At 36.7% G+C, this 23714-nt stretch overlaps 1 protein-coding gene across 1 annotated transcript in view; it reads left to right on the top strand.

The window, feature by feature from the left end:
• LOC148938721 (uncharacterized) overlaps positions 1 to 23062 on the top strand; it is a 44621-nt gene extending 21559 nt beyond the window's left edge. The window contains exons 2-3 of the mRNA XM_089107591.1: positions 15891 to 16007; positions 21615 to 23062. Of these exons, the coding sequence (XP_088963717.1) occupies positions 15891 to 16007; positions 21615 to 22991 (1494 nt within the window). The 3' untranslated portion in view covers positions 22992 to 23062. The remainder of the gene's footprint in view (positions 1 to 15890; positions 16008 to 21614) is intronic.
• The last annotated feature ends 652 nt before the right edge of the window (positions 23063 to 23714 follow it).

Raw genomic sequence — 23714 nt, 5'->3', positions numbered from 1 at the left:
CGGACACAGTTATATAATGTTATTGTCCTTGCTGGTCCTCCTTGGGAGTGTTATTCTTAGACAATGTACTCTGACTCGTTTTTATGGGGAAATTAATTAAATCCATAGCTTCTCGCAGATTTGTTTTAGTTGAATCTTTGGGAGGAGTTTTCTTTACAGTAATACCGGGGGTTTCTAGAGCTCTGTTTAATTCCTCCTGTAAAGACAGGGGCGGTTTCTATTGGTGTTGCAGGGGAAACCATATCGTCTGGAAATCTTTTGGGGGGACAAGGGGTCGAAATTCTATCGGGGAAAAATTGGTTTTTTTGGAGATATTGTATAATCCGATTCTCCCGCGCTCTCCGATGATGAACTTTTTGGATCTTTCGGCGTTTTTACTCTCTCTGGTATTAGGGATTTTCTCTTGGGAATAACTAGATTTTTCATAGCTAAAAATTCTTCAAAGTTTTCCTCATCGCTCTCATCCTTGAAATAGTCTTGCTTGAAATTAAAGGGTTTTAGCTCTGCCAATCTTGATTTAGGGGGCTCATTTTCAGCATCTGACGAATCAGTAGACGAGGGACGCGGTACCCATCTTTCCGGAAATTTTGCTCTTTTTATTCGGCTAACATGTGCTTTGTATGTTTTTCCGCTATCGGGGTTCTCCATTTTAAAAGTATAATCGTTATCGTACTTTTTGACTATTCTGTACGTTCCAGAATATTTGTTGGAAAGTTTTTTGCCTTCCGTTTTTGCCTCGCTCTTTAGGTAGACGCAGTCTCCTATTTTGAAATCTATACTCCCCTTGACTTTGGGTTGGTTTCTTAGCTCTTGGTTTATTTTGCATTTTTCCAACTCTCCCTTAACTATTTTATAAGTTTTCCTCATCCTATTTATGAATTCTTGTTTGTAATCCTCCGAGTTATTATAATACGGCCGAGATTCAATAATCTCGTCATAGGGGATTCTAAAATCACGACCAAAAAGTAAATAAAATGGATTGTCTTTAGTTGTTTCTGAATAAGCAGTATTGATTACGTTAGTTAAATAAGGTAAGAATTGATCCCGATCGTTCCTGTTGTCTTTTGTATAAATACTTAATGCGTTCGAAAATATTTTATGCCTATTTTCTAATTTACCATTAGCTTGTGGGTGGTACGGAGATGTCACCATTTTCTCTATGTTAAGAAAACTCATTAAGTCTTTTGTTACTTTTGAAACAAAATTGCTACCGTTGTCGCTTAAAACCTTATTTGGAATGCCAAATTTTAAAAATAATTTCGCTAACGCCTTACTTGTGGCGTAAGCGCCTTGATTCTTTAATGCTTTTGCAAAAGTAAAACCAGAAAAATGGTCTATAACTGAAAGAATACAAGTTTGGCCTCTGTTGGAAACAGGCAAGCCTCTGCTGGTTCCATATAAGTCAAATGAGACAATATCAAAGGGGAATCTCGCTACCGGGACTCTTCCCATTGGAGGATTAGGATAAGCTTGGGTTTTTTTTCTTAAGTTACACGCTTCGCATGTACATACAAATTCTTTAAGTTTTGTTATTCCCGAAGGCACGTAAAAATACTGTTTTGATTTATGAAAGGTTTTCGTTACCCCTAAGAGTCCACCTATATCTGAATGAAAATCTTTTAAGGCAGGTATTATTAAATTTTTTGGTAATACAGGTATTATTGAGGTTTGGTTTCTTTTTTTCTCAGCAGTCACGATTCTACATAGTATTTCTTCATCAAGATCGTAGTAAAAATTGTCTATTTCTTTTCTAAGAGTTTTGAATTTATCTGGTAACGCATCGTCATTCACAAAATAATTAATAAGTGCTACACACATTTCGTCCTTTTTTTGCTTTCTTTCTATATTTTCTAAAGACAGGGGACAATTATTAACCTTATTTTCTTTTACTGTGTCTTTGACTTTATTTTTCTTACATTCATGTTTGCTCTTAGCAATGATAGCGTTAACTTCATTTTCCTTAGCTTCCGACGGAATATTTTCTGGGTATCTACTCAAAAAGTCGCAAGCTGCATTTTGTTTACCTTTTAAATATTCAAATTCGTAATCTAGGTTTTGGAATTTCATAATCATCTAGAATTCCCGTGGGTTTTTTGAATGTTCGCAGGTACTGCAAGCTTTTATGGTCTGATCGTAATATAAATTTTCTAACGAATAGATAGTGTCTAAATTTGTACAAGTGATGGATTATAGATATTAATTCTAGCTTTGTGGTGAAAAAAGTACTTTCTCCTTTTCATAAAGTTCTACTCGAATAGCATATAACTTTTTCTATTTGTTATTGTTTAGGCTTTCCCTCTAGAGGATAAGGATTTTCTACCGGGATTATTTGCGAAATAATTGCGGTCTAGAAAGAAGATGGTCTAAGGAAGTTTGAGCTTCCTGAAACCAGATAATATTTTGGGATTTCCTTTAGTTAACTCCGTGAGGGGTTTCACAATTTGGGCGTAATTGCGCACGAATTATCTAAGGTAACCAGTAAGACATAGAATTCTTCTTAATTCTTTCATAGTTTTAGGGGGTTTGAGGTTTTCAACACATTTTATTTTATCTGGGTCTGGGGATATCTCTCCTTGTATCACTACTACTCCTAAAAATTTAATTTTAGATTGAAATAAATTTACTTTTTCAGGCCGGCATTTTAAATTGCCCTGTCTGAATTTCTCGAACACCTTAGCTAATGTTGCTAAGTGTTGTTCAGCGTTTTCTCCAACGCATATGAAACCATCAACAAAATGAATGATATTCTTTAATCCTCTTAATAGATGTAATAAGGGTCTATATAGCGCGCTTGAACTTGTTTTAAGTCCAAAAGGTACTCTTAAATATTCATATGAACCACATTCAGCTGTTGAAAATGCAAGTTTTTTGGACATCTTTTTCGGCTATTTTCACTTGGTGGTAGCCTTGTGTAAGGTCCAAAGAAGTAAAGATTTTATTTTTGCTTGAAATAGAGTCAAGAATTTCATCTATTCTTGGTAAAGGGAATTTATCGCTAACCACTTGTTTGTTGAGGGCTCTATAATCTACTACAAGTTTAAGATCACCATTCTTTTTTGGTACCAAGATCACTGGTGCAGAATACGGACTTATACTGGGGCGTATAATTTCAGTTTTTTATAATTCATGGATTTTATTTTTTAACCATTCTTTGTGCTTATACAGCACACAATATGGCTGTTTTGTTAGAGGATTACCAGTCGTTAAAATTTAGTGATCATAAAAAGGTATCAGTCCGACATCATCTTCAGATGCGGCAAATAAATATTTAAAATTCCATAATAATTCGTATAATTTTTCTTTAAGTTCCACGTCCGTAATATGATCCATATTAAATTTGTTTGAAAATTGCGATTTAGTTAGAGGATATTTGTTAATTGAGGTTTTAATGCCGTTAACAAGGTTTCTTTTGGAATTCTCCCATCTATTTAAATCATTTTCCGAGATAACTTGGAGCTGAACTAAACACGTCCCCTTTTTTATTGTAATTGTATCATTCTCGTTGTTATTAATTGCCCAAATAAAACCTTCTCCTGCTTCGTAAGATATAATCTGTTCTTTGCATCGTATACTTTAGTAAATTTCATTTGACGGGGTCGAAAACCATATTTCGGATTTGCTAACCACTGGTTCAATCATCTGTGATATTCGAATATATTGCATCGATTTAGGAGGGAATTTTCTTTTTCTTATCGTGAATACGTAATATTTCTTTTTATTTTCATTGTTTATTAGATTCATACTGACGCTATGCTGCGCCATTGCGGCATCTTGCGGCGTCACGTTGGGTTTTGCTATGTTTTTCCATAATTCCGCTATTTTCTTGATTTCGTTTGACCTGTACTGCCGCATATCTCCTATTTTTATTTTCGCAGATTCAATACCCTTATTTTTTAAATTTACTTCCTCTCTGCAATCTCTTTCAGAATAATTGGACAAGTTTCTGATTATTCCTTTTCCTCCTTGCGAGACATGAGGTTCAAAAGATTGCGACATTATACCGCCAGAAATTGTATTTACTGTTACGTTGTCTTCGTAACCTCTGTTACAATTTCTTAAGGTAGAAATTTCTTCTCCTACCTTAGCCGGGTAGAAAAGCCTTTCGTTCGTTACGTCTAATAGTACTCTATTACACCTTAAAAAATTTGCGCCTATAGTTACTTCATGGGGAAAGTTATCGCATATTATAAAATTTGTCGAAAAGATTCTATTATCCCTTTTTATGTCTAGGTGAATTGAACCTCTTGCATCCAATTTATGCCCTGTCACGCTAGTTAAATTGGGATTATTAAAATTTTTTTGTTGTCTAATTTGGGGAGGCAACACATTGAATACGCATGAGTTTATGATGTTAACCGTGGCACCATTGTCAATCAAAGCCTTAAAGTAAACGTTTTCTACACAAAAATCATTAAATATAGGTAACTTGTTAGTACTATCACTACAAGACGGTATTAATATCGGTTTGGACCTATAAAAAATTCTGGGCCCCCTCTGGGTCCAATTTATATTTCTGAGGGGCCTGAAACGTTTCCCTGCAGATTTATTTCATGCGTCGGTGCCTGCAACGGATATTCAGACATATGAGATTCCGTAGGCAGATCTAATTGATTTACATCTGTCTGCCTTCACCATGTATTATTATGGTAACTTGAATGTCTTGCGTCAGTGCCGCCTGCTGGCGCTGACTGCCAATGCCGTTGGCTTGCAAAATTTTCATTTCCCGTCGGCAAATTTTTGTGATTTCTATATAGTATTCTCGCATTATATTGGCTTTGGCGAGTATTTGGGTTTTCAAATCAGTAATTAATTTGTCTATTGGGGGGATGGTTATACAAATTTGGTTGGTACGTGTTGTAAGGTACTGATTGGCGCAATCTTCCCTGGCTATAAAATTTGTTCTTCCGATCAAATAGTTGCCATAATTTTACATACTGCCAATAGCAATTCTTGGTGTGCTATTGGGGACATAACGGCACTCCCTCGTGATGTGCCCAGGTCAATTACAAATATAGCATCTTATTATTGTATGGTTATTTTCATAATTATATTGTTTGACAGGCTGAAAACGTATTATTTTCTGCCTAGTGGGTTTTTGGGTGTTATTTCTTTTTGACGCTGGGGAGTTTTCCCTTGAAAAGAAATTAGGAGACACCTGACCGCCCTTGAAGGTCATGTTTGCGTTTGATTTGCCTAGGCTATTTATTTTTGCTTTAGTGTGATTAGCTACCATCGTATCAACTTCGATCCATCGCTCTACCTCCTGAACTGCAAGATCCAACGTCTGAATATTTTTGGATATTACCATTCTATATAGTTTTGGGGGTAGCCATTGCAAAAAGGTATTTAGTATGACTTTTTCATACAGTTGTCCTGAACCTCTTCCGTATTTTGCCTCTACTGAAATGCGTATATTATCAAGATATTCTCTTATATTTTGTGAATAGTCAAAGCACACCATTCCGTGTTTTAATTTGTTTTTGGAACTGGTTTTGATAAATCTATCTTTAAATGCCGTTAACAATTTGTCTACAGTATTTATTGGCAAGCCGGCGTCATCACCTATAGTATGTTCAATCTGTTTTAGAAAGGTTAAGGCCTGGCCTTTTAATCGTAATAGAAGCATGGCGACTAACGTCTCTTGCTCTTTTTGTCTTAGTTCTACAAACTGGGCCAATTTAATATTAAATTCATCAATATCTGATTGAACACTGTACTGCAGGATAGACTTTGCTGTTTCTATATTTTTGGAGACCAACTTTTGCGCCATTAATAAATCGCTTAATTCTTCTGACATTTTTTTTGTGTTTGAATAACTCAAAATAAATTTATTTTTTCACTTGACCTATTTTGGGGGAGGCTATTATCTTCTATGAGATATTTTAAAGGGTTGTACTGTAACAGCCTAGCGGCTAAAGGCCTAATCGCTTTACTTATATGTCTGTATCTCTCCAATAATTAAATTTAAATTACAAAGTTTATAGCCTAATTAGTTCGCATGGTTTTTTCCAATTTCCGACGCGCCATTTGTAGCGATAAATTTTTATTGGGACTGGGCTTAATTGTGGCGATAAATATTGACCGCGTCAAATGTAATATTATGCTTAAAAGCCGTGAACTTTACCTTATAAGTTCTTTGATAGCGCCACTTATAGTGCTAAAGACTGTGCCGTTTAAGGCGTTAAAGGTCGCGCCGTTTCCGCCGGGTAATCTTACAATCGCATCGTCCGAGCCGTTATAGCTTATCTCGTGCCGTCGACGGCTGCACCGGCTGCAGAAAGGGGGGGGGGGTAGAAAAATGGGTGACCGCGCCACTCGCTAAACGCGAGAAAGTAAAATATGTAATTATATATAAGTAAACTCTTTCCTCGGGCTATCTCGAAGTCAATGACTTGTTATATTATATATAAATCAAATTACTCTGGTAGCGCTACCATGGAAATATGCGAACTAATTACCAGTCGTGTGACTAGATACAGAGATATAAAACAAAATAAACACAAATAGAAGAGCAATAGATTTATTGCAACTTACATTTTAGTTGTACAACAGGGCTCACTTCAGTTGGTGGCAAATAATAACCAAGTCTCTACAATGACTGCATAATAATTTGAATCGCAATGCTTGAATGCCAATATAATTCTGTCTACAATAATCTTGAATCTCATTTACGAATACCCCAAAAAGCACTTTTGCTACACTATAAAACATAGTCCTCGTCCTGCGCTATAAGAGCCGACCCACAATTGGCCTAAGTCCTGAGGTGGGCCAAACCCTCCGTCCAATAATCTGTCTTAAATATTTTTGATGATTTAAACGTTCACACACTCTTATCACTTAGACTTACTGCGAAACATTCTATCTATCATTTTTCTTATTGCCAAAGATCTTAGCGAAATTTGAAACCATCTCCCGTGATTTTCACCTAGTTTTGGCTGGAACTAAAAGGAAGTTTTTCTTTATGCTGATTAAGGACTTTTCTTTTTTTGAAAATAGATTTAAACTTGATTAGTTTAGGTCGGAATTATCTTTAGAAAGAAGGAACTTTATTTTTTTGTATTTTAAATATATCATATTTTACTCACGGTACAGAATGCATTCCTGCTTAACTCCTGAATCAATACGAAACCAGCTACTAGTCTCATATCCCACCTTAAAGGATTATTGATAGATGAGTGAAACCCTAAACAAACAGAAATTATAATAAATACTCAACTTAAAATTAAAACAAACAGAAACGACCACAAAAACGAGTAGGACTAACCCCTATGCGTTGAACCTTTACTGAAAACAAAATACATTTTAAAAGTTTTCTCTTTTATGAAGTTAATAAATACACAATTTATTAAACGAATAGAAATTATAATAAATACTCAAGTTAAATTTAAAACGAACAGAAATTACCACGGAAAGGAGTACGACTAACCCCCTATGCCTTGAAACTTAGCGAAAACAAAATACATTTAAAAACTTTTCTCTTTTATGAAGTTAATAAATACATAATTACCTAGACTTTCTGGAATGAATATCAGAGCACATTAAATTGTCAATCTCTTAAAAATATTCTTTTGTGTTTTTTTTAGTTAATCAATGAAAAAACAACCATTAAACTGACCCCTAATATTGCAGCAGACAGTAGCTTCCGAACAAAACATGAAAACGTAACAACAGTAGTATCCCCAGGATGGGTCCAGGGGAGACACCCTTATTTGGACTCTAAAGATTGCCTATACTAAACTAGAGCATTGAACTACTTACATTACCTATTTTATTGGATTATTAGCATAATCAAGCCGGCATATCATTTTCATATGCCTGTTTGGACATAATTAAAAAGATGAAGTAAACTGTTTCATTTGATTTTGAAATGGACTAATGGAATTTGTGATATAGGATTGAACATTACATGACAACATCTATAACCTAGACATACTGTAACCGCTTTTATCATAATATAAATGGTAATGATTGCTTATATCAACACTTCTTTTACGGGGAACTTATGGTCATCGTGTTCCAACCTGAAAGGCACCAAATGCCCCTTCTCCAGTTGTTGCTCCCCCTCCTTTGTACTTAATTTTTTTCAGTTTAATTTTTTTTTAACTTTATTTTTTTTTACTTAGACATTTTAGAACTTTTTTTCATATCTTAAAATGACCAAAAAAAACTTGAAACAAAAAACCCACTTGTGATACTTTTGAAGCACGAAATGAAGATGATATGGATATGTTAGTCGTGATTTATCCTTTTATAAAGATAATGTTTGTAGTGACATTTTTTTTTCTTATAATTTTTGGAACTTACAAATTTTTATATTTGTTTTCATGTATTAAATTGACATGAAATTTACGTAAAACAAAATTCAATTGTGACGTTTTCAAATATGAAATGAAGATAATATAAATATGTTAGTCATGATTTTTCCTATTAGAAAAATAATGTTTGTAGTGACATTTTTTTTACTTCAATATTTTTTAACTTGGCTGTTCATTGACAGTACCAAGTTTACTGTATGTGTGTTGTGTGTTTTCAAACAGTATTATTTGTATATTGGAAGGATAAAAACTCGTATCATACTTATAAAAAGTAAAGATAATTACAAGAAAATGTGTGCATATGATAAGGTTATCGTTGCGTCAAATACTGACAAAGACAAATATTTGAACTATGAAACAGCTACTAGTGGTAACACTATTGGATATAAATGCGTCTATTGTTATGACAATGAGAGATTAGAATCCTTTGGAGTACGGAAAAGGTTCGACTTTTATGATGCTGGATATATGAAAGCAACTTTTCCAGAGAATTAAGTGCTCAAAGAGAATGGAAACATAAAACTATTAGTTGATGACGAAGATCAGCTTCTTGCTACTACTGGTGGTAGGACGTTACCTGTTGATAGATCATATCACCATGTTTCTGGTATTACAAATCAAAAGAAAGCAAAGGGGCAAAGAAAGGCCTACTACTGCATTAATATCATAATGCATATCTTGTATATGTGCCAAAACCTCAAAATATGTAAAATTAATGTGGTAAAAGACAGTGAAATCAAAAGCAAAATAAAAAGACCAATGGCAGACAATATCCCAAGGGAATATAAAGATGAATTGATGAGATACAACGCACAAGTGAGCATTATTACTACCATTGATCGCATACCAACAGATACAGTCAATGAACACAATAACACAAATGATAAAATGTGGGATGTGATTGTAGCTGAAACCATGTTAAAACTCGTCTATGAACCTAAAATGAAATAAGTGCCATGTCAAGAGAAAACACAATGAAGTATATTATAGAATGGATTCAAAGCATTCACTTTTGTTTTGAGGATGATATTTTACATGTCGCTATTTAAGTAGAAATATTTTATGCATCACTTTGTTATGTTTCCATTATTTTTAGGGTGCGATAGCAAGTCGAAGGCACAGAATGTTTATGAAAAGTTCGAAAATATAAGAAAAGAAAATTCAGAGACATAGATACTACTAGCAGGCTCATATGGGGTATATTAACATCTCAGATTGATTAACAGGGATTTTACCAAAGTTTGAGAGAGATGAGTTGGATTTTTTTCAAAATTCACACAGACAAGCAAACACCCTCTCGGACATACAAACACACAAAGACAGATATGGAGACAAGCAAACATCCACTCAGACACATAGGTACATAGAGAGAAAGACAAGCAAACAGCCACTCAGACACATAGGCAAAGAGAGAGAGATATACAAAAACACCTACAAACACACAGAGTCAGCCACACAAACATACCAAGACAGACGCAGGGACAAGCGAACATCCGCTCAGACACAGAGCGTGAGAGACACAAAAACACATACAAACACTCAGACGAAAACGCAGAAAGAAAGACAAGAAGATAAGCAAACACCTGTTCAGATACACAAGCACAGGGAGCGAGAGATAAAAATACGTATAAATAAACAGTCACACACAAAAACATACAAAGATTGACATAGAGACAAGCAAACGGCCTCTCAAGCACACAGGCACAGGAAGAGAGAAAAAGAGAAAAAACACATTCAAACACATAGAGACAGACACGAACTCACACAAAGACAGGCATAAGGACAAGCAAACACCCGCTCAGACACACAGCCACAGAGAGGGAGAGAGATAAAAAACACACACAAACACACAGAGTCTAGACCCAGAAAATACAAAGACAGACACGGGGACAAGCAAACAGCCGCTCAGAGGCGCAGACACAGAGGGAGAGAGAAGAGAGAGAGAGAAAACAAAAACACCTACAATCACACAGAGTCAGACACACAACTACATAAACACACAAAGCAAGACACAAAAAAAGCAAACACCCACTCAGACACACAGGCACAGAGAGAGAGAGAAAGAGACAGAGAGTGATAGAGAGAGAGAGAGAGAGAGACAGAGAGAGAAAGAGAGAGAGAGAGAGAGAGAGAGAGAGAGAGAGAGAGAGAGAGAGAGAGAGCAATCTACAAACACACAGTGTCTGACTCTGTGCGTTTGCATATATTTTTATCTCTCTGTATGCATATGTGTTTCAGTGGCTTTTTGCTTGTCTTTTGTGTCTTCTTTACGTGTCAGACTGCGTGTTTGTATTTTTTTTTCTCTCTCTCTTGATGCCTATGTGTCTGAAAGGCGGTTTGCTTATTTTTATGTCTTTCTTTGTGTGATTTTGTGTCTCACTCTTTACGTTTGTATGTGTTATTTTTTCTCTCTCTGTGCCTTGTGCCTGTGTGTTTGAGCGGCTATTTGTTTGTTTTTACGTCCGTGTTTGTTTATTTTTGTATGTGACTCTGTTTGTTTGTATTTACATTTTGTCTCTCTCTCTCTCTCTGTATGCCAATGTGTCTGAGTGGTGGTTTGTTTGTCCCCATGTCTGTTTTTTGTGTTTTTTTTTGTGTTTGACTCTAATTGTTTATGTATTTTTATCTCTCTCTCTCTCTCTTTCTCTCTGTCTTTCTCTGTCTCTCTCTCTCTCTCGCGCTCTCTCTATCTCTCTCTATCTCTCTCTCTCTCTCTCTCTCTCTCTCTCTCTATCTCTCTCTCTCTCTCTCTCTCTCTGTCTCTCTCTCTCTCTCCTTATGCATATGTGTCTTAAAGGCTGTTTGTTTGTCTCTATGTCTGACTTTGTGCAATTTTATGTCTTACTCTGTGTGTTTGTATGGGTTTCTCTCTCTCTTGCTCTCTCTCTCTCTCTCTCTCTCTCTCTCTCTCTCTCTCTCTCTCTCTCTCTCTCTCTCTCTCTCTCTCTCTCTCTCTCTCTCACTCTCTCTCTCATCTCTCTCTCTCTCTCTCTCTCTGTCACTCTCTCACTCTCTCTCTCTCTCTCTCACTCTCTCTCTCTCTCTCTTTCTCTCTCTCTCTCTCTCTTTCTTTCTCTCTCTCTCTCTCTCTCTCTCTCTTTCGCTCTCCCACCGTATATATCTTTGTGTGTCTGAATCTGTGTTTTTGTATGTGTTTTTGTTTCTCTCACTCGTGGTACCTGTGTGTGAGAGGATGAATGCATGTGTCTCTTTGTGTGTTTGTGTGTCTGTGTGTTTTTTTGTGTTTTTTTGTCTCTCTCTCTCTCTCTCTGTGCCTATCTGTCTGAGCGGCTGTTTGCATGTGTCTCTTTGTGTGTTTGTGTGTCTGACTCTGTGGTTTTGTTGGTGTTTTATTGCCTTTCTCTCTCTTTTCTCTCTCTTTCTGTATACATGTGTCTCTGAAAGCTGGTTTGTTTTTCTTTATGTCTGTCTCTGTGTGATTTTGTGCCTGACTCTGTAAGTTTGTATGTGTTTTGTATTTTTCTTCTCTGTACCTGTGTGTTTGAGTGGCAGTTTGCTTGTCTCTATGTATGACTCTGTGTGTTTGTATGTGTATTTGTCTTTCTCTTTCTCTGCATGCCTATGTGTCTGAAAGGCGGTTTACTTGTCCTTATGACTGTCTTTGTGTGATTTCGTGTCTGACTTTGGACGTTTGTATGTGTTTTTTTTCTCCCTGTCTCTGTGCCTGTGTGATTATGAGGCTGTTTGCTTGTCTCTATGTCCGTCTTTGTGTGTTTTTGTGTGTGACTCTGTTTGTTTGTATGTATTTTTTTTCTCTCTCGCTTTCTCTTTGTATGTGTATGTGTCTGAGTTGCGGTTAGCATGTCCCCATGTCTGCCTTTGTGTGATTTTGTGTCTTACTCACTGTATTTGTATGCCTTTTCTCTCTCTCTCTCTCTCTCTCTCTCTCTCTCTGTATGTCTATGTGTCTAAGCCGCTTATTGCTTGTCTTTGTGTCTGTCTGTTTGTGTCTGACTCGGTGTGTTTTTATGTGTGTTTGCCTCTCTCTACCTCTGTGTCTGTGAGTCTGAGCGACTTTTTTTATGTCTCTGTGTCTGTCTCAGTGTGTTTTTGTGTCTGAATCTGTTTGTTTGTATGTATTTTTTACCTCTCTATCTCTTTGCCTGTGCGTCTGAATGGCTGTTTGCTTGTCTCTGTGTGTGTCTTTGTATGCCTGACTCCTTGCGTTTGTGTGCGTCTCTCTCTCTCTCTCTCTCTCTCTCTCTCTCTCTGTACGTCTATGTGTGTGAGCGACTGTTTGCTTGTCTTAATTTCTGTCTTTATGTAATTTCCTGTCTGGCCCTTTGTTTTGTATGTGTTTTCATCTCTCTCACTCTCTGTGTCTGTGTGTCTGCGGGGATTTTCACTTGTCTCCGTGTTTGTCTTTGTGTGTTTGTGTGTCTGAGTGGGTGTTTGCTTGTCTTTGTGGATTTTGGAAAAAACCATCCAATTCATCTTTTTAGACATTGGTAAAAGCCCTGTTAACATATCTCAGATTTAAATATAACCCCTATGAGCCCGGTAGTAGTATCTATGTCTCAGAAGATTCCTTTTCTTACATTTCTGACTTTTTTATGAACATTCAAGACCTTCAACTTGCTAAAATACCCTGAAAATAATGGAAACATAACAAAGTAATGCATAAAATATTTTTATTGAAATAACGAAATGTAAAGTATCATCATAAAAAATGATTTCTTTGAATTCATTCCATAAAATACTTAATTATGTTTTCTCTTGACATAGCCCTTATTTCATTTTGAGGTCATACACGACTTTAAAATGGTTTCAGCTAAAATTGCATCACATATTTCATCATTGGTATTATTGGGTGCATTGACTATATCTGTAGGTATACGATCAATGGTATTAATAATGCTCACATGTGTTTTGTTTCTCATCAATTCGTCTTTATATTTCTTAGAGATATTGTCTGCCAAAGCCCTTTCTATTTTGCTTTCGATTTCATTGTCTATTACCAAATTATTTTTACATAGTTTGAAGTTTTGGGATATATACAAGATATGCATTATGTTATCAGTGCAGCAGTAGGCCTTTCTTTTTCCCTTTGCTTTCTTTTGAATTGTATTACCAGAAAGTTTACGATATGATCCATCAATAGGTAACGTGTTACCACCATCAGCAGCAAGAAGCTGGCCTTCGTCATCGAGTCATCAACCAATAGTCTTATGTTTGCATTCTCCTTAAGCACTAATATCTCTGGAAAAGTGACTCTCAAATATCCACCATCATAAAATTTTAATCTTTTCGGTGCTCTAAAGGATTTTAAACTCTCAATTTCATGAAAATACACGCATGCATTTCCGATAGTGTTACCACTAGTAGTTGTTTCATGGTTCAAAGATTTGTCTTTGTCAGCATTCAATATAACGATAACTTTATCATGTGCACACATTTTCTTGGAATGTTTAATCTTCATTTTTTTCAAAGTATGATGTGAGTGTTTATCCTTCCAATATAAAAACAATACTGTTTGAAGACATACAATAAACTAGGTACTGTCAATGGCCAGCCAAATTCTAAGTCCCAAAAATTCTAAGTTTAAAAAAATGTCAGTACAAACAGCATTTCTCTAATAGGAAAATCACAACTAACATATCCACATCATCTTAATTTTGTATTTTTAAAATATCGCAAGTGAATTTTGTTTTGTTTTAAGTGTAACTTATGTCATTTTGAGACAAGAAATTTTTTTTTTAAAAATTTCTAAGTTCCAAGAAATTCTAAGTCAAAAAAGAAAAAAAATGTCACTACAAACATTATTTTTCTAATAAAAAAAATCATGACTAACATATCTATATCATCTGAATTTCTTATTTTGAAAACATCACAAGTTAATTTCTTTTAGTATATTTTGTCATTTTAAGACATGGAAAAAAAGTTGAAAAATTTTCTAAGTAAAAAAACTAGTTAAAAATATAAACTTAAAAAAATAAAGTACAAAAATGGGGGGAGTGAAAATTGGGTGAGAGGCATTGGGCCCCATTAAGTTTGGGACACGGATGACCATAGGTCATCCTAAGAAGTGTTGTCAACTCTAAGTCAACTCTAAAATAAGTGTTGATATAAGCACTCATTACATGAATATGATGATACAAGCTGTTACACGATATCTATGTTATAGATACTGTTATTTAAAGTTCAATACTATTTTATAAATTCTATTAGTCCAATTTGAAATCAAATCAAACGGTTTACTTTATCTTGCTAATCATGTCCAGACAGGTATTTGAAAATGATATGCCGGCTGGATTATGCTAACGACTCAATGAATTACGTAATGTAAGTACGTCAATGCTCTAGTTTAGTATAGGCAATCTTTAGACCCCAGATAAGGGTGTCTCCCCTGGGGAGACCCTGGGGGTACTACTAACAACGAGGAAATTCAGAAACGAGGAAAAACGAAATCGAGAGCCAATGGCAAAATAGAGAACAATTCAAATATTTTGGTCGACGGCTTTTCTCAAGGGTCAGTGGCGCAAAATCAAAAAAAATTTAACATAAATTAAAGTGCAAAAGGACAATAAAAGAAAAATCCCGTAAAATTCAGTAATAAAAAAAAAGAAAAATTTTCGTCAACGGTGAAAAAGCAAATGAATAAAAACCCGTCATCGAATGGTATTTCATACTTTCAGTTGAGCATATATTTCTAATAACGATTTTTTGAAGGCCAATTGCTCTCTAGGGAGGGTATTATCTTGTTTTTTCGTTCCGTTTTATCTAATATCGTATTCTAATTACGTTTTCCTGTTTTGTTATGCTCAACCAGCCGCAGAAATTATTAGTTTCTCTACCAGTTGCCACAGACCGCACTTGCAATGAGAGTTTACTAAAACCGAGATTTAGCTAGCTCTAATTTTAGCCAATCTGATTTTTCATAGATTTTTTTTTGGTTGAAAAATCTTATGAAAAATCTGACTGGCTGAAATAAGCGCAAGCTAAATGTCGATATTAATAAAATATTATAGAGCAATGGACCTTATGATAAACTATCTTAAGGATTCCCGAGCAACTCCTGGTATCCCCGTAACTCCTGGTAATAAGCTTAGCCTATCTTATTCTGAAGTCACTTTTTTCTATTTGGCCAATTTTTGAAGGTGATTTTTGTAGCCTATAGCCGTGAAGGGAGGTGAAACTCTTGGTCGGATTTGATCTATTTAGAAAAAATTGGAATGAAGTAAAGTCTTGCACCTTGTTTAGAAGGAACTCAAACAAAAGAAGACTTAATTTTCAATGTTTCTGTGAGCACCGATATTGAAACTCATTTAGAATGAGCTAAGAATTACCATGGCCATGTAGGTTATCATAAGGCACCGGTTACGACATTAGTTTATAAATTAATATTGCGTTACGTGATTGCTAAAACAGGCGGGTAAAACAAAGTTGCCGTTTCTACTGCTTTTGGGTATTATATTTGGGTAGATTTTGGGTATATATATATATATATATATATATATATATATATATATATATATATATATATATATATATATATCCGATAAATGCAATCCATAAAGGGAGTGGTTTAAGCAGAAACTGATTTTATGATTGCAGGGTGGAAGGAGACGAAACGATTTGGATTTCATTGGACCTCATTTATGGGAAAGAAGTACATTTTTACCCCAAGGACGAAAAAACTACAGAAACTATGATATTTCAGACGAGATTCAGGTAATCAATGAATCCATTAACAAGACAAATGGCTAGCAAGTAGGCCTTTGCTAATCAGGCATGTGTTTTTTTTGGGGGGAAGGCAAGGGGTAGTCCCCCAATAATTTGGAGAAAATAATTGTTATATAGACTATCCGAATATAGCCCGAATAAACACAAGACGAAGCTGAGGAGGTGCTTGGTCACACAAAGCGAAAACAACGAGCCTCGATCTCTGAGCATACCATAGAACTAGTCGAGAAGAAGCGACCCCTCGTGGGAGGTGCAAAAAAACCCTTAAAAGTAGCCCGCAAAGCAGTTAAGCAGTCACTGAAAGGGTACAGAGAAAAGTACTGGTCAGATCTGGCGAATGAATTGGAAAAAACGTCTAAGAACCATAACAGCAGGAAAATGTTCAAACTCTTGAAAGAAGCTACAGGAAAAGCTCGTGTAGCGGTTGACACACTGAAAGATAAGTCAAGAGAACTCATCCGAACAGAAGAAGGACGCATGGAACGCTGGCGAGAGCATTTTTCTGAGCTACTGAACCCTGTCAACCCCCCGTGCGATCTATCTACCTTCTTGAGTGCTGATAGAGAGCCTTACGCAATAAACCTCGATCCGCCAAGTATTGCGGACGTACAAAAAGCGCTAAAGGGCATGAAAAACTATAAAAATGAAGAAGAGGAGGGAATCTCTCCTGAAATGTTCAAGTCCTGACCCACTCTACTGTACCGTCTAACTGACCTATTTGCACAGATTCGGACAACGACAACCTTCGCTAGAGACTGGAAAGTATCAGTCCTCATTCCGCTATACAAAAAAGGAGATAATGTCATTTGAGGAAACTATAGTGGTATCTCCCTGATCGACCATGCCATGAAGACCTTCTGCGTCATTCTTCTGAATCGATTCAAAGACGCACGTGACAAGTTAACCCGTCCTGAACAAGCAGGCTTCAGACCAGGCAGAGGCTGTCCTGAACAGATATTGACGATTCGTCTCATCCTTCAGCAGTACAGCCGGTTTCGTCTACCCCTTATCATTGCCTTTATTGACTTTGTAGCTGTCTTCGATTCCCTTACCAGAGAGGAGCTATGGAGAATTATAGCTGAAGACGGTACGCCGCAAGATATCATTGGGATACTCCAAAGTGTGTATAAGGACACTGAGACTTGCATCCGTGTTTCCGGCAATTACACCCCTAAGTTTCCAGTTGAGTTTGGGGTAAAGCAGGGATGCCCTCTGTCACATTTATTATTCAACTGCGCGATAGATTGGATCATGAATAATATAATAAGAAACCATAGCGGAATAGTTTTCGGACAAATAGCTGGTTTCCGCCAGTCCCTGACAGATTTGGACTTCGCAGACGAAGTTGCTGAGCTTGAAACCGCCGCCGACAGCTTGCAAGGCATGATCAAAAATACCTCTGAGGTCTCAAATCGCATCAGACTGACCATCAGTGGCGCAAAGACTAAAGTACTGGCTCTCAACCAACCCGCTCCTTGCCAGGTTACCCTTGACGCCGAGCCAATAGAAAAATTCAACGAATTCAAGTATCTTGGCTCTATCATACCACCAGATGGCAGAGCTGAAAGGTATATCTCTGCCTGCATAGCAAAAGCCTGGGGAGTCTTTACTAGTCTGAAAAAACACTATGGACCAGACGGGAGATCTCAACCAAAATAAAAGTCCAAATCTACGTTGCAACTGTTCGAACAGTGCTAGTTTATGCTTGCGAGACATGGCCAATCGAGGTTGAAGAAGCGAGAGCTTAGGATGTTTTCGACCACCGCTGCCTTCGTTATATCTTCCGCATTAAGGAAAAGGGCAGGATTTCCAATAGTGAAGTAAAGAGTCGATGTGGCCAACCAGGAGAGCTATCGCTTATCATTAAAAAACGTCGCCTGAAGCTCCTCGGCCACACATTGCGCTGTCCTGAAGACATGATATGTCGAGATATCCTTGTCTGTGAACCAGCCTCCTCCCGGAAACGTAAACCAGGAGGACAAAAGAAGAACCTGTGGCAAAAATACAAGGAGGATCTGGAACTATGGGGAGGATTCAGGAGACACGGTCGGAGATGGGACAAAGCTTGGCTGAAGGTCGCCGGAGAAGCTGCAGCCGACAGGTCCAAAAGGTCGTCGGAAGTCATTCCAAGATCCTTTGGTGCCGGGCAGGACAGTTCATCGTCTGGTTCCTCCCGAAAGTAAGACAGTAAGTAAGCTATCCGAATATTGACCCCTCTTGCCCCCCAATAAAAATGCTGGAGCTACGCCCCTGATGACAATAATTACTTGTATATTTATTGAGACAAAAGAACATCTTTAGAGTTTCAAACTCGGCACATAACATGCTGGTCACAGTTTAAGAATATATTCTCTTTACTGTGATGCTTTTGCATAAAAATAGAATCCAGAGAAAAAGATTGAGTAAAAGATAGAGAGGGGGGATCAGCCTTATTTTGTTACAGCGCATACATTTTTTGGATATATACCTTTTCAGAGAGATGCTAAAGGCAGATTTTGTCAAAAATTCAAATGTAAAATATAATTAAACCAAGATATGCCAGGCGCATCGCAAGGATTTAACTTGAAATTTAGTATGTCGGCCATTTAAATACGTGGTTATCTATGTGACATGGTTGGCAAATTCTTTGCTTATTGAATAGGAGAATTCGCTGCCGCATCCTGATCGTGCTACTGTTAGTACTATATATATCACCACTTCTGTAAAGTAAATGGGACTTAATAAATTTTTTTATTCGGCCGCCTGTTGAGTATGCCTAGTATGCCTATTCTAGGATACGGTTTATAGATCAAGTCATTGTTGCCTAAGACAACCTTTTATGAGGCCCATACGGTATGGGACTTGCACTCTCAGCCGTATCAAAGGGGGCGTGAATTCACAAAAATGTAGAGGTAATGCATTTCTCAAAATCTAGAGGGTGGCAATTTTGTTTTATTTTTCTTTCAATGATTGTACAAAACAGGTTTTTTTCAGTGGAAATAACAAAAAAAGTATTTTCAAAATCTTCGAGAAAGGGGGCAATAAAACATAAGGGCAACTACCCCGCATCTCTCTGTCTTCCTGATTTACGCACATGTGCTCACCCAAATAATTTTAAGAGGAGCGAAAACACCGTAGGCTCATGCTATTATATTTGCTACATCTTCGGTCCAACATCCGTAGCTAGTTAAAACACTGCCTAGGTGCAAAAGCTCATTTGTTTCTTCAGTGTGTCAGCCGTAGCACGAAAGTGTTAATTTAGTACAATTACAGTCCATTTTTTGACTGTAGCATCGAGCATCGCTATGTAGCCCGCAAATTTGGCAAAGTGTAGCACTTCAGGAACTCACTACGGTGGTAACCCTGGTCACCACTTATATTCCTAGGCACTTGGGTAAAGTTTACAAGATCGCACTTTTCCCATGCAGCCTAAAATCCTCAGCTTAGACTGATTCGGATACATCGTGGCTTCTATCATAATATGCCTAATTCTTATACAAAGGGGAAAAAGGGTAAACCCTGTTTTGTATCAGATTCTAATTTGAACTGGGCTAATGACACTTATAAACTTAGCTGAAATTTTTAGTATAAATACTATAATAAATAAAAAATAATTTATTATAAATAATATAATAGAAAATATCATAATAATTCCTGGCATATCCGTTGAGCCAAAGGCCAACTTATAATCAATGAAGTTAATCAAATGGATTAATAAAGAAAATTAAATCGTGCATTTAGATGTAGGCCTACTTTAGTTAAACGTGTGATATGCGAGGTACTAATATGAAATCACATACTCTTATTAGAGCTTTATATCCATTTTTGAAAGCTTAGTTCGGTGCTAGTTCAACAAATTTTCAAGATTTGCAAAGTAAGAGTTCTGGAGCAGAAAAGGTGTCTCATTAAGAGCTCTATGACACTGTTTGGGCTCCAAATGGGTTGCGGAAACATTCCTAAAAGTTTCATTCACCTAGCTCGGCAACTTTCTGAGGAACAAAAAAGTCATCCCGTCTCCTCTCCTCTCTATGAGCGTGTCCGAAAACTCCGTGTTCTTGTTTTATCCTGGATGAATAGTGTGACTTTTGTATGGTTTTTATTCGGACTAGGAAAACTAAACACTTAATTTTTATTGTTACTTCATTAAGTACAGAAAACTTGCCTCCATTTTACTATCAGAGTAGCTTTCAGTCCATCTATTCCCAGTCTCCCCCCCGCCTCTTATGCCTGTATTTATCCCTAGCATATAGACAAAAGCTCAGTAATTTTGTTGGTTGACGATACGATAACGCACTCAGCCGCCCCTTAACACGAAGACCCAATAAAAGCCTCACTTTCCTCACAGTTGGATTTTTTGAAATTGACAAGTTGTCTGATGTATGGATGATCAACTTCAATGCATCGAAAACAAAGGAGCTTCTAATTACCCAATCAAAGATGCCAATGGAACACCCCAGTTTCATCTTCAAAAATGAAGCTATAAAGAGAGTCGACGAGCTTCGTCTACTTGGGATTCATTTCTCCACCGATCTCTCTTGGAATAACCACCTTGATCAGGTGAGAACCTCCTGCGCAAGAAAGCTGGGAGGTACTCTTCGCTGCAAAAACCTTCTTCCATCAAGCTAGATCATCCCACTCTACAAGACTTGCATCAGACCCATAGCTGAATATGGATGCCCGCTATTTGCTGGTGCTCCGACAACGCTGTTGGCACCACTTCAGAAGATCCAGAATAGGGCAAATAGGGCGGGCTGCGCCTCTACACAAGAATTGCTCCAGCCTCTAAATGAAAGGTTTGATGTAGCGTCGATGGCTGTTTTCTACAAATACATGAATTCACCTCCCTCAGACGAGCTCTCTCGAATTGTGCCCCCCTTTGTCCAGCCGACAAGGCAGACACGAAGGCATAAAACTCGGTCCAATTATCTAAAGGAGGATACGCCGAAAACCGAGTACTTGAGGAACAGCTTCATCCAGCGTTGCACTTCTGTCTGGAACGATCTTCCTGGGGATATTATCCCAGCAAATCCCTCTGTTGACACCTTCAAAAGAAGGTTCAATAGACATTTAAAACCTCGAGGCCATTGAAAGAGGTAAATGAATAGCCGCATATCAGATACTTTGAAGTACCTGGTGCCGTGAATATTGGAATGAAAAAAAAAAAAGAATAATAGTTGGCAGATAATGCCCAATAATACTAGTTTTAAAAGAGATCTCCAAACTTGCTTATATGTCCAGGTGTTAAGGAGGAACTGTAACACAATCAAGTCGGTAAATATTCAATTCATTTTTTACTTCGCTAAGTTAAACATCAACAAACCACTTAATATATTTTTTAACGCTAATTTCAAATATACTACTTGATATGTTTGAAATTCTTTGCAGAAGAAGCAGCACATTCTACACATTAGCTTTTGAACAGCAACGTTGGCCATTTTACAGGATTTTCGCTAACAGCATATTTCGGTCATGGTCTATATTTTTCATTATCTTTTTTTTTGTTATTTGCATTTGTTGCAAGTTTGTCTAGAAAAAATACAGCTCTTTCTGACATTAATTCATATATACGTGCCTGGTTCCCCTACTTTACGCTTTTAATCATTTTTGTTTTACTAGGGAGACGACCCATTGGTATGGAAAGATGATGCTCATCACTTAATAGAAATAGATGGCATGGAATATAATATCGGTGGGACTAAGAAAACTGTTCCATCTTCAACTATAATGCCACCTGAGCTATTTACAAAATCACTTATCAAATCCACTAATTGGAATCACCAAACTTTGATAGCCAATGAAGCCAATCCTATTAATTGGCTCAAGCTTTTTCAAAAATCAGAAAGCAAGGGGGTGACTATTTCTGACCCATCAGTTCCAGTCTTAAGACTTCCAAGCCATATTAACTCAGTAAATAATACCTGGAATGGCATAGTTGTAGAAGAAGAACTGGAAGAAGTACAAGAAAAGAGCGATTATTTAGATAATGGTTTGGATACTAAACAAAGCTTATACACTACGACTGTCTTACCGCCTAGCTCGACTACACCTATCTTAAGCAGTTTATACAAGAATAACAAACTTAAAGCGAATAGTTTAGGAACATTAAATCTCAATAGCCGTGGTGCTACTAAGTATAATTTTCCTGGAAAAAAGAGTAGACAGAACTATCCTTTTGAAGTCGAACTAAAGGCCGCGGAAAGTGTAAAGAGAAAACTTTTTCAAAGTAAATCTCGTTCACGACACAATTTTCTTGCTCCAATTGATTTAATTAAAATGAAAGATTTTGACAATGGTGTCAAGGGAAAGGAATTGCAAGTTACTAATAAGGGAGAAATAACCCCAAACTCAGTCAAATTACAAGCTAGTTTACCTGCTATAGAGCTCCCTATCCCAGTTCTAAATGCTGCTGTTTATAAAAAGATTCCCATCATGGGAAGAGATTTCTATAGAAAACAAGTAATTGAGAGTTCAACAGAAATTGACCGAGATGTTGAAAACTTGACACATTTACCGGAAGATATAAGCCTGGCTGAACTTTTTCCTACGCTACCCCCCCGTCCCGAAACTACTTTGAAACCTCGAAGGGCTACTCGTCTTCCTTATTTTGTAAGTGATCAAATTTTGTCAAGTATAAAAGCCAGAAGAGCTAAAGGCAGGGAAATGTTGCCTTCATCAGAGTATTCCCCCTTGCCTTATGGGATTGATTATCGAGCGTATCAAGGACCGAAATCTTTATATTCAAAACTTCGCTTTCAGAGTGATAGCAGTGAAAATATAGGGACAACTCATAAAAACCTTGTTTTGCATGTTCCAGATGCCGAGATATCTGATACAGGTAAAGCCAGTGAAATATACCGTTTTGTTGGCCGAAAACCAAGACCTACAACGACAAAGCCGAAAATTTTCTCTGATTCTTCGATTGATGGGTCTAGTCCAGCGCTGGTTTCAGTGATTAGTTTCTTCAAATCTTTATTGGGTAGCATATCAGAATAATTGGTTAGACTCCAGGTTATTATGGTTGACTAAAATTATGTATATTGAAGTTAAACTAATAAATCTTGGTAACACTAGATTTTTTTTTTTTTTTTTAATAAAAATTTTTTTTTGAGGAAGCCGAGCATTAACCTTGAATGTTTTCCCCATTCTCTTAAAGATTTTTATATCGCTATAATACTTATCGTAAAAACCGAGAGGCTGAGGAGGGGGCAGCTAGTCTCATATACAGAACAATTTCTGCTCGTTTTATGTTTTAATGTCACTATTTGCTATCGTTTGAGAATTTTGTTTCATTTAATTTCTATTTTTTTAAGTTTACCCACAATTACCTGTGATGTTAGGAGGGCTGTCCCCTCTGAAACCGGACTCATCAAATTAAATAATTGCTTTTGACAAGCACACTTCAAGGGAAATAACCCATACTCTTTTTGGGGGTAGTTTAATTTCTGTTTCAAAATTTAAGCCAATTTTTATGTGTTAATATCTTATAATGAGTAACTTTAAAATTTATCCATGTCGTACAGCAAAATTAAAATTAATGATATATTTTGTTTTTGCAAATGTTGTAATCAAAACTTTTTAGAGTATTGGTTTCATTTGACATGGGTTACTCTTTATTTTCAGATCTAGGGCTCTCTTAAATGTGAAGGGGGCTACTACACCTTCCTTTAAGTCCCTATTTTACATTTAAATTTAGTATTCTTAAAACACTACTTCAAA

The sequence above is a fragment of the Artemia sp. Qi Xiang Cuo genome, unplaced genomic scaffold (genome assembly GCF_049724085.1).
Source record: "Artemia sp. Qi Xiang Cuo unplaced genomic scaffold, ASM4972408v1 HiC_scaffold_3007, whole genome shotgun sequence".
Lineage (NCBI taxonomy): Eukaryota > Metazoa > Arthropoda > Branchiopoda > Anostraca > Artemiidae > Artemia > Artemia sp. Qi Xiang Cuo.
This window is presented reverse-complemented; position numbering and strand designations above follow the sequence as displayed.